The following is a 13,851-nucleotide window of genomic DNA, read 5'->3' on the forward strand; positions in this document are numbered from 1 at the left end:
TACCGACTCCGGATTATATAATTTTTCGACAGGTTACCTACTCTGCGGTTGGACATCCTAGTACTTAGTCAAGTAGTAAGAGCGACCAAAAGAAGTAAAATTAAATATATAATCGGTAAAATTTGGGGGGAAAGTTTACTATTTACTGTTTTCGGATGATTTTGTCGTGTATATAAAACATAAATCAGTTAATTTCCCCCCAAAATTGTAACGATTGTAAGTTTGATTTTACTTCTTTACGTTGCTCGTACTTGATCGAGTACCAGGATGTCTTAACACAGAATAGGTAACCCGTCGACAAATATAAATTCCGGAGTCAAAAGTCGGTATTATGAAAATGGTCTATGCTTTCATAGTCGAATTATATCAACAGTTTGAAAGCATAACAATGCAAAAGGGACTCCATTCAACATCGACCAATAGTTGTCAACGTTTACTCTTAAAGTTAAAAACAGCCATCGTGCAACCGAACGCGAGATGGTTAAGGGTGGTTTATATTTATGAAATGTCAACGGTAGTCAGAATATGGTAATACTTTTTTCTGACTTTTAGTTTATTGTGAAATTCATTTATTATCGTGGGCTGATGATAATCTGCAATTTCGTAGAAAATTTGTACTCTGTCAAACTTTTGAATTCGTGGTTAACTTTTATTAACAAGATCCACGAAGATTGGATTGATATTCTTCGAATAAAGAAGAATACCGAAGTACGAGGCAGTTAAAACAAACAAATAACTAAATGAGAAAAAAAAACATCATTTCAAGAATTATTCTTTTCTGAATATGCAATCTTGATTGAAAAATAATATCGGTCCCAATAAATTTCTATACTAATCTGTTACCGTTATAAATGACAATTTCAGATATAAATGAATGTACAACAAATATGCCTTGCATGAACGAAGGAATATGCTCAAACACATTTGGTGGGTTCCAATGTTCTTGTCAGGTTGGATATACAGGAAATCTGTGTGGCACTGGTTAGTACAGTAATTTGATTAGGTGTCAATCAGTGTTGTGTTCAAAAGATGATACAATGCATTCGAAATATGGATTGATTGATGCTTGTTTTACGCCGCCTCAGATCACACAGGCTATATCGCGGCGAGAGGCCAAATGCTTTCATAGTCAAATTATATCAACAGTTTGAGAGCATAACAATACAAAAAGGACTCCATTAAACATCGACCTATAGTTGTAAAGTTGACTCTTAGTTAAAAACAGCCATCGCGCAACCGAACGTGAGATGGGTAAGGGTGGTTTATATTTATGTTATGTCGATGACAGTCAGAATATGGTTATGTTTTTTCTCATTCACTTTTAGTTTATTGTGAAATTCATTTATTTTCGTGGGTTGAAGATATTTTTCAATTTCATCGAAAATTTATACTTTGTCGAACTTTTGAATTTTTGGTAGACTTTTACTAACAAGATCCACGAAGATTGGATCGGTATCCTACGAACAAAGAAGAATATCAAAGTACAATGCAGTTAAAACAAACAACTAACTAAATGCGAATAAAACATCATTTCAAGAATTATTCTTTTCTGAACATGCAATCTTGATTGACAAAAAATATCAGTCCAAATAAATTTCTATATTAATCTGTTACCGTTATAAATGCCAATTTCAGATATAGATGAATGCACAACAAATATGCCTTGCATGAACGAAGGAATATGCTCAAACACCTTGGGTGGGTTCCAATGTTCTTGTCAGGTTGGATATACAGGAAATCTGTGTGGAACAGGTTAGTACAGTAATTTGATTAGGTGTCAATCAGTGTTGTGTTAAATGGATGATACAATGCATACGAAATATGGATTGATAGATGCTTGTTTTACGCCACCTCAGAACAAAAAGGCTATATCACGGCAAGAGCTAGTCCAAATATTTTAACAAGGGTAGTTTTTAAAATCAAACAAAAAGTCCTCTAATATATTAAACATAGGTGTATTGCAAAATTACTTATTTACAAATAAAATTCAACACTTAGACTAAGTGATAAAGTTTAATATTAAAAATCTTTTAAACTGAAACAATATATTTATATTTTAGAATATATTGCAATGTCTTTTAGATGTGCTATGTGTTAGTTTATGTTAAGTGTTCCACGGGTGACACAATGACTATGAATCAGGTAAATACAGTTTTGGGTAAAGTGTAAGTAAACGTGACACAAAGTTCTGAAACAGGTAAAACAATGCTTTTAACAAACTAAAGAACAAATAATCCCAAACAATTCAATAATAATAATAATCAGGTTCTCAAATAAATTTCAGACATTGGTGAATGTGAGAATTATCCTTGCAAAAACGGAGGAACATGCAACTTTCAAAATCAGACACTAAGACTAAGTGATAAAAAACATTAAAAACTAAAATCGTTTTATATTTCAGCATATTCTATTTTTGTTTTAAATGTGTTACCTTTAGGCTTATGTTAAATGTTCCACAGGTGACAAAATGTATATGAAAATGGTTAGTAATGTGTTGTGTGAAGTATAAGTAAACGTGACACAAAGTATTGAAACAGGCTACACGATGTCTTCAAAAACACATTGCCATAAAATGTCCAGGATATTAATCAGTTTCTCAAAACAATTTCAGACATTAATGAATGTGCGAATTCACCTTGCAAGAACGGAGGAACTTGCACAGACATGGTTAATGGGTTTACCTGTTCATGTCTTGATGGTTATACGGGAGATACGTGTGAAATAGGTTAGTATTGTTACTAGTATATGTTAATCCTAAAATGTTGGTCACTTTATTATTTGGACATTTAGTTGTTTTATATCGACTTATATATATCCAAAAAAGTATATTACTGCAAACACAATAAGAGTTCATATTATATGGTTTATACTTATCTTAACTTTTAATAAACTAAAATTTAAAATCAAAAAGGAATACATACACAACAACTTGTTCGCTACTCTGTTTCAAAATAAGATTTTTAAAACACTTATAAATTGATAGCATATAAAAACACAACTAAAAAAGCAGAAAAAATGAAGGGTCCGTGTGCTTGTTTCCGAGATATAAGCCATTGAAAATTTGGCGTGAAAATAATTTTTCTAGACTTTTCATATATTTAACATTGTCACTTTTTTTCTTTCAAAATCGATGAAAAAATAACAAGGGTTTTATAATATGTTCAAAGATGACATTTTAAACTATATGTTATCAAATTATAAAATGAAAAGTAGGGGTTAGTGGGCAAAAGTTTCTAATGGCACAACATGAATAAAACCAGAGGATTCCGAATATCTGGCAAAAATTCAAAAACAAAAGAGGAGCGAACATCCTTAATTTTTAATCTGTCATAGACATGTTACATCTATAGCAAATGTACGACAAAAAACCTAACCGAAACAACTTATCCTTAAAATAATTATTTTGACAAAGAAAACAAAAGAGAAACTAGTTATTTTTGAAGGATATGAATATTATATTCTGATAACTAGAGTAATAAAAACGTAGAAGTTTTTTTTTAACTATCAAATGAATAATTGTTTAGCTTATTACTTAATTCAATGCCTATTATATTTACAGAACAATGCAAAGAATCGGATAACAAATCAGGTAAGCATATTGCAATCATTGTTAGTATTTCCTTGAACACGAACCTATATGAATATAAGAGAAAAAGTAAAATAGAATAAAATACCAAACTCATTTCTTTCATGAAATGTCAGAAAAAAAAAGCTCGATCACATCAAACGAATGGAAAAAACTGTCATATTCCTGGTTGGAACAGACATTTCCACATGTAGAAAATGATGTATTAAACCTTGTTTTATAGTTACGTAATCCTTTTACACAAAACCACGAATGACTGAGTAATATTATAAATTTGTTTTATTTTACATAATTCTTGTTATATTTAAATAACTATATTTTTTTCCTACTATAATACATTTCGTAAAAAAAATTCGATATGAAACATGAACATGACTGTTGTTGGCTTAACGTGCAGTGGCAAATATTTTAGGCATGTTTAGGACGAGAACAAATGAAGATTATAATATATTACGACATCATACTGTAGAACTAAATCACTACTTTACAAATAAATCTAAGTAAAATAAAAATGAAATGAAAAATGAAAATAACGTAAAATGATTGTAAATTATATTATTTACCTTTTTCATCTTTTTTAACGTATAGGAAGGAAGAAAGCAAATGGAAGAAAAAGGAGTAGATACCAACGTAGACAGCTGAAATACAACAACTAACGTGGATTTGTTCTCATGCAACTGTGGGCAAAAGCAAGGACATAGTTTTTCTAACTTTAGTTACTCATATATATAAAGAGGGATTTTATATTTTTGTTTATGTATCATCAACTTTTAAAAACTATCTCTTATGTTTCATGTATCAATATTGTTAAGTACAATTGTTTAAAAAAATCTATATTGTGGAATTGTATATTATTTCTTGACTGTTATGTTAATTTTAACCTTGCTTTATCGTCAATAAATAAGGATACCAATTTCTATTTTATTTTATGTACGGTGCGCATCTATAGCAATAGCATTTTTTTTGCTGAAATCTAGAAATGAAACAAATAAAAGTGCAAACAAATGGTATTATTCATGTCGGTACCGATGTATTGACTACCGAGTTGTAAAGGGTGAGTAAACAAAAAAGGGTTTCCAAAGCCACTGGTATTTACATGATGTTTAAATTTCTTAAATTCATTTAGTATAAAACAGTCCAGATTACTCCAAGCGAGCAATATCCGGTGCGTTGAATGGTAAGCACCTTCTGTTATCAATGCATTGCTTGCCTTAAAAAGTTATTCTTTAGCAATTTGTCTCAAAACAGTCTAGACATATTTGGTGAGTTTACAAATGAGATTACTATTCTGGAATTTATATAAAAAAATAACGGGAAGCTCTAAAGAGCCTATGTCGCTCTCCTGCATATCTTCAACAATGGCCATTTTGGGTTTAAATAATTATTAAAGGGCAATATCTTAACCCCTTCCCATTCATGCATTTTTAAGCAAAATTTACACTTTTAAAGGTGTTCTTAAATATCACATAAATTTCTTTATTTATAATAAAGCATATCTTTTTGTATCCATCTATCTCAGAACAGATATGTTGGGGCTACAAAATGAACATATTAGATACATGTTACCATAGCAACAGATCACGTGACACGTCTCTAAGTATTGAAATTTCCCGCTTTTTCTTGTCATTTTATGGAAATTTTGAATTTCCTGAATATGTTTTAAATTAAAATAGATATAACTCTTACCCGTTAAAGTAAGCTTGGAAAGTCAGCTTTTTAAACCATGTCAAAGTTAATGATTATGTTCATAAATACTGTATTTTTTCTGTTGCTAAGCAACACTCCAATTTTTAAAAAAAATACCTGATCCCATAGTATTTCCTTTATTTTCCTGAACCTTATTTCAAAGGTGAACAACTTTATCGAAATAACTGTTGATGTCAATTGGAGTACTACCTGTATGGATTATCAACACTTGCAAGTGGACAAGAAAATTGCTTTATTTCATATACATGTTTAAATTAACAAATGAACAAAAAGTATCAATTAACAACTGGTAAGTCGCTGGGAGGAAACAGCCACATGCACAGTATCCAAATAACCGGAATCAAGTTTCAAGTTTTCTCTTTTTAAATTTTCCATTTTGAGAGACATAGGTTTGAATATTTACTTCTGTATGCCAATTGTAAAAACAGTTTCTTGTTGCTGAACAACAAAGTGGGACATTACAAGTATTACAAACTGAAAATACTTTGTGGCTTGGTGACGGTAAACCATCCATACTGGCTTTTGCATTACAGTAAACGCAATCCTTTCTGATACTTAGAAAAGATGGCATATGTTTGGCGACAATGTTCTCAACAGAAGGTCTACCGATATTCATTAGCTCAGATGCTATCGATTCTCTAAACTCTAGTTGACCAAACCTAGAAACAAATGTAGTGTTTTCAAACTGGGCAGGATACTTTCCTATAAACTCCTGAAAAACTATATAGGAGTTTACCACCATAATGTCAAAGCAGTGAAAAAATAATACCTTCCACCAATGATTTTGAGTTCTTATATAAGATGAATACTTGTTTAAATATTGGTTAGGCAAGTCCACTCCGCCCATATTAACATTGAAATCATGAATAACTTGTGGCTGTTTTACATTCTGCCTTTTCCATGCGCTACGGTTGGAAATAGTTCTAAAACAGGACGTTACATCAGAACCTTTGTGCAAAGGGGACATAAGTGTAACCGTCTTACAATCCTTCCATTGTATGAAAACAAACGAACCTTCCCTATGCCATCTAAAATCACCTCTGGACACAAGTTTACTCCAGTCTACACTTTGTTTGAAAACTAGAGGCATCGCTGTGCTATTAGATCTGATAGCTCCAATTAAATACACTTTGTTTGTAAGTAGGTCAATTGCTAAACGTAATGTTGTGTAAAAAGAATCAACATATAGCCTAAATCCTTGTCCATATAACTTTTCACACAAAGTGGTAACAACTGTGAATGCTAAGCCCTTTGATTTGTCAACTATGTTTGTTCTCTTTTTACCCAAGTACACAAAGAAATTCCATGTATACCCAGTAACAGAACATGCCAGAACCCACAATTTTATCCCAAATCGTATTGGTTTGTCTTTGATAAACTGCCGAATGCCAGAATATTTATGTTTAGAAGCAACCATCCTTTCATCTACAGAAATATCTTTGTGTGGAAAATATAATCTTTGTGATATTTCCTTTACATGGTCCAGCAAATACCTCCTTCTTGTTAACTTGTCACCTGAAAAAAACAGACAGACATGTACACCTTACAATGATTCCATACACGAGAACTGAAACCATATTGCTTACAGTATAGAAGAAATCTAACACAAGAACAAAACTTGTTTACTGAACCATGAAAATGAGGTCAATGTCGCATTAAACCTGACAATAGAACAATCAACATGTACACCAAATAATCATTCCATTTACCAAATATAGTTCACCTATAGCAAATAGTGTCTGAAAGATACAGAATTGACCAACTGAACTAAGATCCATTAAATGAAAATATCTTGAAATATTAAGCCTTTTACAAAAAGTTTGCAATGTTTCTTCTGCTGCAGATTGATTTCCAGATATATTGCATTCAGGACAAAACACATGCTTTGAATAATTAGTTATTTTAATAAGAATAACAATTCACAAAATGCAGTGATGTAATATGATAAAAAATATATCTTTAACATGTTTAACATGTTTAATGAATAATTCTTTCTTTTAAATTCAAGTTAGCAGTTTAGTTATTCTATGTTCTTAATCGTTCTCCATTATAGACATAAGCTTTTTTGGGACCCAGATAAACTGGTTGGCAATGTTAAATATAAAATTTCACAATCGTCCAGCGATGTGTTCTCCAGTCAATCATCATAATACGTTGATTTTACATCTTACTGAAAATAGAAAAAAAAACCAGAGTGGACAACAAAAGTACAAAATCGTTTATATTCTACAATACTACATATAAATTTGTGAGAAAGTAATATATATATTGAATAAACATTTAAAAACTTTTGTTGATTTATTTTTCCAAAATTATTTCAGCAAAAACATCAGTTTGAATCCCACATGAATGCAATTCATAGATTCTAATATAATTTTTCATTAACAATATAGTTTTGGAGATTAAATATTTTTACTGCATTTATTCAACACCTATTTTTAATTTTTGATGTTGTTATTAACAGGTAAAAAAAGCTTTCATCTCAAATTTAATAATTCTTAAAAGTTTTATTGTTGAAGGAGAATAAAAAGTGAACACATTGTAGGTAATCATTTTCTTCATGTATTTTATTTTTGTACATAAATAAGGCCGTAAGTTTTCTTGTTTGAATTATTTTACATTGTCATTTCGGGGCCTTTTATTGCTGACTATGCGGTATATGATTTTGTCATTGTTGAAGGTTGTACAGTGACCTATACAAATGTAGTTGTTTAAATCTGTGTCATTTTGGTCTCTTGTACAGAGTGGTCACAATCATACCACATCTTTTTTTTATTATTTCAGTTGAAGAATGAAAGTTGGGAGCAAAAGACATACATGACATATCTATTCTTTTAATAAGACATGCATGCCCCCTGTCCATTATAATATTGATATAAAATTTATCTTTTTGAAAAATCATGGCCAAATGTAAAATTTTAAATAATGTCATTAAGCACATATAATGAAAAACTCCATAGCTTGCAACTGTATTTCTGAATTATAACATTAAGCAAGCAATATGTAATTCTTTTTAAAATATTGAATATATTCATTTTATTAAAAATACTTCACCTTTATCAACTTCAGCTGGAGACGTCACTTGAATAAATGATAGTATTGCAAGGAATCTTTTCTTTGACATAACATCTCGAACTGGACAGCTCTTGTATAACACATCAGATGACCAATATTTATCAACTGTGGACAGCTTTACAACTGACATGTAGATAACAATACCGAGAAATCTGTAAAAGACAACATTTAAAAAAAAATCTTATATAATACTCTGTTTTCACTTTTCAAAATAAAGAATACCCTTCTATTATAATGTTAGTGTATATCAAATGTTATCTTTTGATAATATTATCTTTTAATAATTTTCTTATATATATATATATTATAACCATATACCAATTATACAACAACCCAAAAGTTTATTTAAACATCCACAACAGGTTACTTAAAGGAGCCATATTTTTTTCTCACTTATATTAAGTCTTACCGTAGTAACTCATTTACTGTGAGTAATTCCCAGGCTCCATTAGATGTGTATGAAGTGCACATTCCTGCACTAATTAAAGTTCTTGCCTGGTTATTTGTGGCTATACAAATCTGAGTAAAAAGTTCCATTGTACAAAAGAGTTTGAAGAAATCTGCTGGTGATTTTAGTCCTTGTAGTTGTTTCCTACCAACATAAAATAGTAATATTTAAAACAAAGCATATACTGAGAAAATATAAGAGACGAGCCAACATAAGACAAATTAATTTCTTTTAATAAATATATTGTAAATATTCTAAGACATTTCAATATACTTCTTTAAATCATTAACATACAGGGTTTTTAACTATAAAAAATCATAAAAGGGAAAGTTTAACCTGTATTTATAGTGAAAGTGAATATTTTTACATTTTTTATGATTGGAAAAGGGGCTTTTCAAATGAATTTATTCAAATGAAAACTATCTTCTATAAAGATGGAAATATTTCTTAAATGAATAAGTGTAGAACAGATAACAGAAATATCCATTTCAAGTAAGAATTCATACAACATATATCCATTTACCTAGTGAAGTTAGCAAACTGAAAACCTGGACGTTTTTTTGGTTTGAATGCATTTGTTCTTGGGTCTGGAGCTGAATCATCTAATGTGTTTTCATCTTTCCAATAAATATTCTTGGCAAGTGTATCACCATATAAACTCTGAGAACTGTCTTGTGATGAACTAGAAAATACTAACATTTATAAGAAACAAAATCCAACTGATAATTATATTTATAATAAGTTAATGTATGATCATGTATAATATATAGAAAGTTTTACCAGATTAACAGATACTTGCAAATACAAATTTTCCAATAGCATACTTTCATGATCATAAGTATATTATTTACTGTGAATGACTACAAAGAGCGTGGCACTCTCTTTACACGATGCATCGGATTAAACGTCCCCATTCTGACCGTACGCGGCTGCAAACTTGATACATCCTGCACAGCCAAACGGACGCCCCACTTTGGCAAGCGTTTTACAGCCGGTCGGAAGAAGACCAAGTGACCATACTTTTATAAGCATATGCACAAAAAGGGATCCACATATGAATTTCTTTCAAAAACATTGATAAGTATCCGGTACGACACAAAACTTTAACTTCTACAAATTACTCCGTTCATTTGTAACTCTTTATTCTCTGTCAGATTCGATAAACCGGACACGTTTAAGTTTTATTTTTGCTCAACTAATTGTCATTCTGAAGCATATATGTTTACCTAATAACCAGTGATTCCCGTTGATGCATTTGTTAATGTTCTCAGTGAGTGGTTTATCACTCCCTGAGAACATGAGGTATATATCAACCCACTAAATGATTATTAAGTGAGTTCATATAGACGGTACTATCACATCTACACTCCCCAAGGGTGACTGGGGTATAGATATATGGTCACTTGGTCTTCTCCCGACCGACAGTGAAACGCTTGCCGAAGTGGGGCGTCCGTTTGGCTGTGCGGGATGTATCAAGTTCGCAGTCACGTCCGGTCAGAAGGGGGACGTTAAATCCGATGCCTCGTGTAAAGACAGTGCCATGCTCGTTGCACGTTAAGAACCCTTCGTGCAACAACTCTTTTGAGGGGTCCGTAGGTGGCCTGTTGCAAGGCAAAATTTCTGTCCCTATCCAAGATACCCTCATTTTACAGTGGCAGTCCAAATTTCCCCGACCATCATCCCAGATGGCCTCTATCGTATCAACCTATCTATTGTATTTATTGTAAACTTGTTCTCGTCCTGAATATGCATGAAATATTTGCCACTGGACGTTAAGCAACCAACAATCAATCAATCACATTTACACTTGTAGACGGAAAAGAGTACAGAAACAACAGTAGGATCGTACTGTAATTTTAAGTCGAAATTTGATTTCATATTTTCAAAATTTTCTGTTTTGAAGTGTTTTTTTTCTGACTCCTGTGATACATGTAATAGAGACGGTTCATTTTCCTCATTCAAGGTTTTAGACGTGTTTCTGATGTTCAACCGACACACAACCAGAATGATTGATATAATGAACATCTTAATGTCCTGTTGTTTGTATTTGTGGTTGGTGCAACACAGTCGTGCAGAAGGGCACTGATTATTGTTATTCCACCAATTGGTTAGATTTCTGAGCGTCAGGTCCGGCAAATTAACACGTATTTAAAACAATTCAAACGAGAAAACTAACGGCTTAATTTGTGTATAATAAATGAACGAAAAACAAATATGAAACTCATAAACAAACGACACTGAAAAACAGGCTCCTGACTTGGGACAGGCAAATAATTGTATGGACTATATTTTCTCTGCTTATGAATTGGATTATAATCATTAAATTTACTTAAGACTCTTTGTATATGGTATATATATGGATATAAACTATCAGAAGCATAAAAATGTTAATCAGGGCTACTTTCTTTGATCATTTTGCAAATTGTTATACAACCATTTATAGTACTTTAGTAGTGACAATTGGCATCAGTAATTATTGATAGATTAAATCTAGGACTATTATATATACTAAAAATAGATAACTGGCATTATGCAATTTAAAAAAAAAACAGAATCAGGAGTACATGCCAGAACAACATCTTATAAGCTCTACTTTAATGTAGAAATAACATTTACTTGAATTCAAACATATTCCAAACATTTCCCAACAATTTAAAAAAGAAGTTTTGAACAGCAACAGGAACGGTACAGCCTTCAACAATAAGCATTGAAACCCTAATGCATACCAAGGTATTAAAATTTCCAAAATCAACATAGAAAAATAATTCAAGCAAGAAAAGGAACTGCATTAGTTATAAACAATAATTTCTTTAAGTCATTTCAGCAGAGTAAGACATTTACTCTTCAAATCCAGGGTATGAGTGGGATATTATAATTCAAATTCAAAATCAATTCAATAATGCCAGTTTCAACACATGTATTGCTTTCATTCTTAGGATTTAATAAAAAGCTTTAAAAAAAAAGCTTAAATTTTCAGTTTAGGCTCAATCCAGATAGTCATCTTTAAAATTTTTTATAACTTTTTCAAATCAACATGGATTTTCTTAAAACTTTACAGCTATTTCATTTATATATTGATCCTATAGAATGCCTAGTTGTTTGGTAGTTTGGTGTGTTGCTGTCATTCTTATGTATTTATTAAAAAGGTTTAAGAAAAAGATTAAATTTTCAGTTTTTGGTTATTTCAAGATAGTCATCTTTAATTTTTTTCACAACTTTTTCAAATCAACTTGCATTTTCCTAAAACTCTACTGCTATATCATTTTTATATTGATCTTACTGAATGCCAGGCTGTTTAGTACTTTGATTTTTGCTGTCATTTTATGGATTTAGTTAATAGGTTGAAAAAAAGCTTCAATTTTAAGTTTAGACTAAGTTCAGATGGTCACTTTTCATTTTTTTATAACTTTTTCAAATCAACTTAGATTTTCATATAACTGTACAACTATCTCATTTATATATTGATCTTAAAGAATGCCAGGTTGTTTTATAGTATTGTGTTAAGCTGTCAAAAAAGGCTGCATCATTAAATTCAAAAACATGTCTGCCTATATTTGCTTAAAAAGACCATCTTAAATTTCTTTTTTTGAAAAGTAGAATAGATAAAGGGACATTGATATTTGAACTATAAACATGTTCTGTTATTAGGACAATAATTAGTAATTCAGTATATGATATGTTTACTAGTCCAAGAGTTATTGTCCCTTAATTTATATTATTTCCTTTATCTTAAATCAATATTGTATTTGAGGCTGTACATATAAAATCAAATCTGTACATGTATATTCATACTGGTTTTGAAAATCAGTAAAATGTATGGTTCTGATACACACATAGATATATAGATATAGATTTAACTAGCACATTTTAAATTTTGTATAAAGTCTATTCTTTGATTTCAAGACATAAAAATTTAAAAACTTAAAAATAGAACCTAAATCATTTTTGATTGTCTTAGAGTTTTAGAGGGGCAAGGACTTTTTTTATAGATTTTTTTAGATGGGCAAGGACTTTTTTTCAGAATTTAAAAGGATGGGCAATAACTTTTTTAATGAAACAATATTAAGAATGCACCGGCCCATCCATCTCATAAATATTGAACGGTCCCTAACTAGTCCAGACACTCATGAGGCTATTTGAACGACTCGGCCCTGTTTTTTTTTCAGCATGTTAAACGTGCAATATACCATGGTGGCTGTGGATGAGTAACAAGCTGGAAATTGGTTCCTATGCTTACTAGTCCAAACGCTTATGAATGGCGAAGGGAAAAATATGATCCATTGGAACCCTGTTGGACAACTATATGACAGGCAACCCCACCTTATCAGGAGCTTGCATATTATTGATGTAAGAAACAATACCATGGTCTTCGTAAATGAGGAAAATCAGCTCTCCGAGAAGTGTGAATAAACATGCATTTACGGCCATAAATCAGTTATTTAAAAATGTTTTAGTACTTAAGTGATTTTATTTTATTTTAATCAATCTGTCAAAATTTCATTGAAGATATGGACTAAGGAATCATCTTTGAAATTTACGCCATATTGGTTTTATTTACCGAAAGTGTTAACTTTGTGTTTAAACATTATCTTTAGAATAGAACAAGTGGTTTAGAGGATAACCTAAAGCCAAAAGTAAATGACCAGTACAAAAAAAAAACATTTTCTTTACATTTTGAAGTTGAATATCAAAATAGAATAACCTCCAAGGGTGACTGGGGAATAGAAATATGGCCACTTGGTCTTCTTCCGACCGGCAGTAAAACACTTGCCGAAGTGGGGCGTCCGTTGGCTGTGCGGGATGTATCAGGTTCGCAGTCACGTCCGCTCAGATTGGGGACGTTACATCCGATGCCTCGTGTAAAGAGAGTGCCATGTTCTTTGCACGTTAAGAACCCTTGCAACTTCTCTTTGATGGGTCCGTATGTGACCTGTTGCAAGGCAAAATTTCTGTCCCTATCCAATATACCCATATTTTTCAGTGGCAGTCCAAATGTCCCCGACTATCATCTCGAACGGCCTCTATTATGACAAGA

The 13,851-nt window shown here is 31.4% G+C and overlaps 1 protein-coding gene and 1 long non-coding RNA gene across 2 annotated transcripts in view; both read right to left on the reverse strand.

Annotated features, from left to right (window-relative positions):
- The window catches only part of LOC139494191 (piggyBac transposable element-derived protein 4-like), a 35,816-nt gene extending 29,106 nt beyond the window's left edge, over positions 1–6,710 (reverse strand). Inside the window, exon 1 of the mRNA XM_071282366.1 lies at positions 5,778–6,710. Within this exon, the coding sequence (XP_071138467.1) occupies positions 5,778–6,710 (933 nt within the window). The remainder of the gene's footprint in view (positions 1–5,777) is intronic.
- Positions 6,711–7,281: 571 nt separating this feature from the next.
- Positions 7,282–8,504, reverse strand: LOC139494808 (uncharacterized). Its single transcript, XR_011657163.1, has 2 exons — positions 8,348–8,504; positions 7,282–7,463 (listed from the first exon to the last, which is right to left on the reverse strand). It is a non-coding gene; the product is annotated as an uncharacterized lncRNA (long non-coding RNA).
- Between the last annotated feature and the right edge of the window lie 5,347 nt (positions 8,505–13,851).

This window comes from Mytilus edulis, chromosome 11, assembly GCF_963676685.1.
Source record: "Mytilus edulis chromosome 11, xbMytEdul2.2, whole genome shotgun sequence".
In the NCBI taxonomy this organism is placed as follows: Eukaryota; Metazoa; Mollusca; class Bivalvia; order Mytilida; family Mytilidae; genus Mytilus; species Mytilus edulis.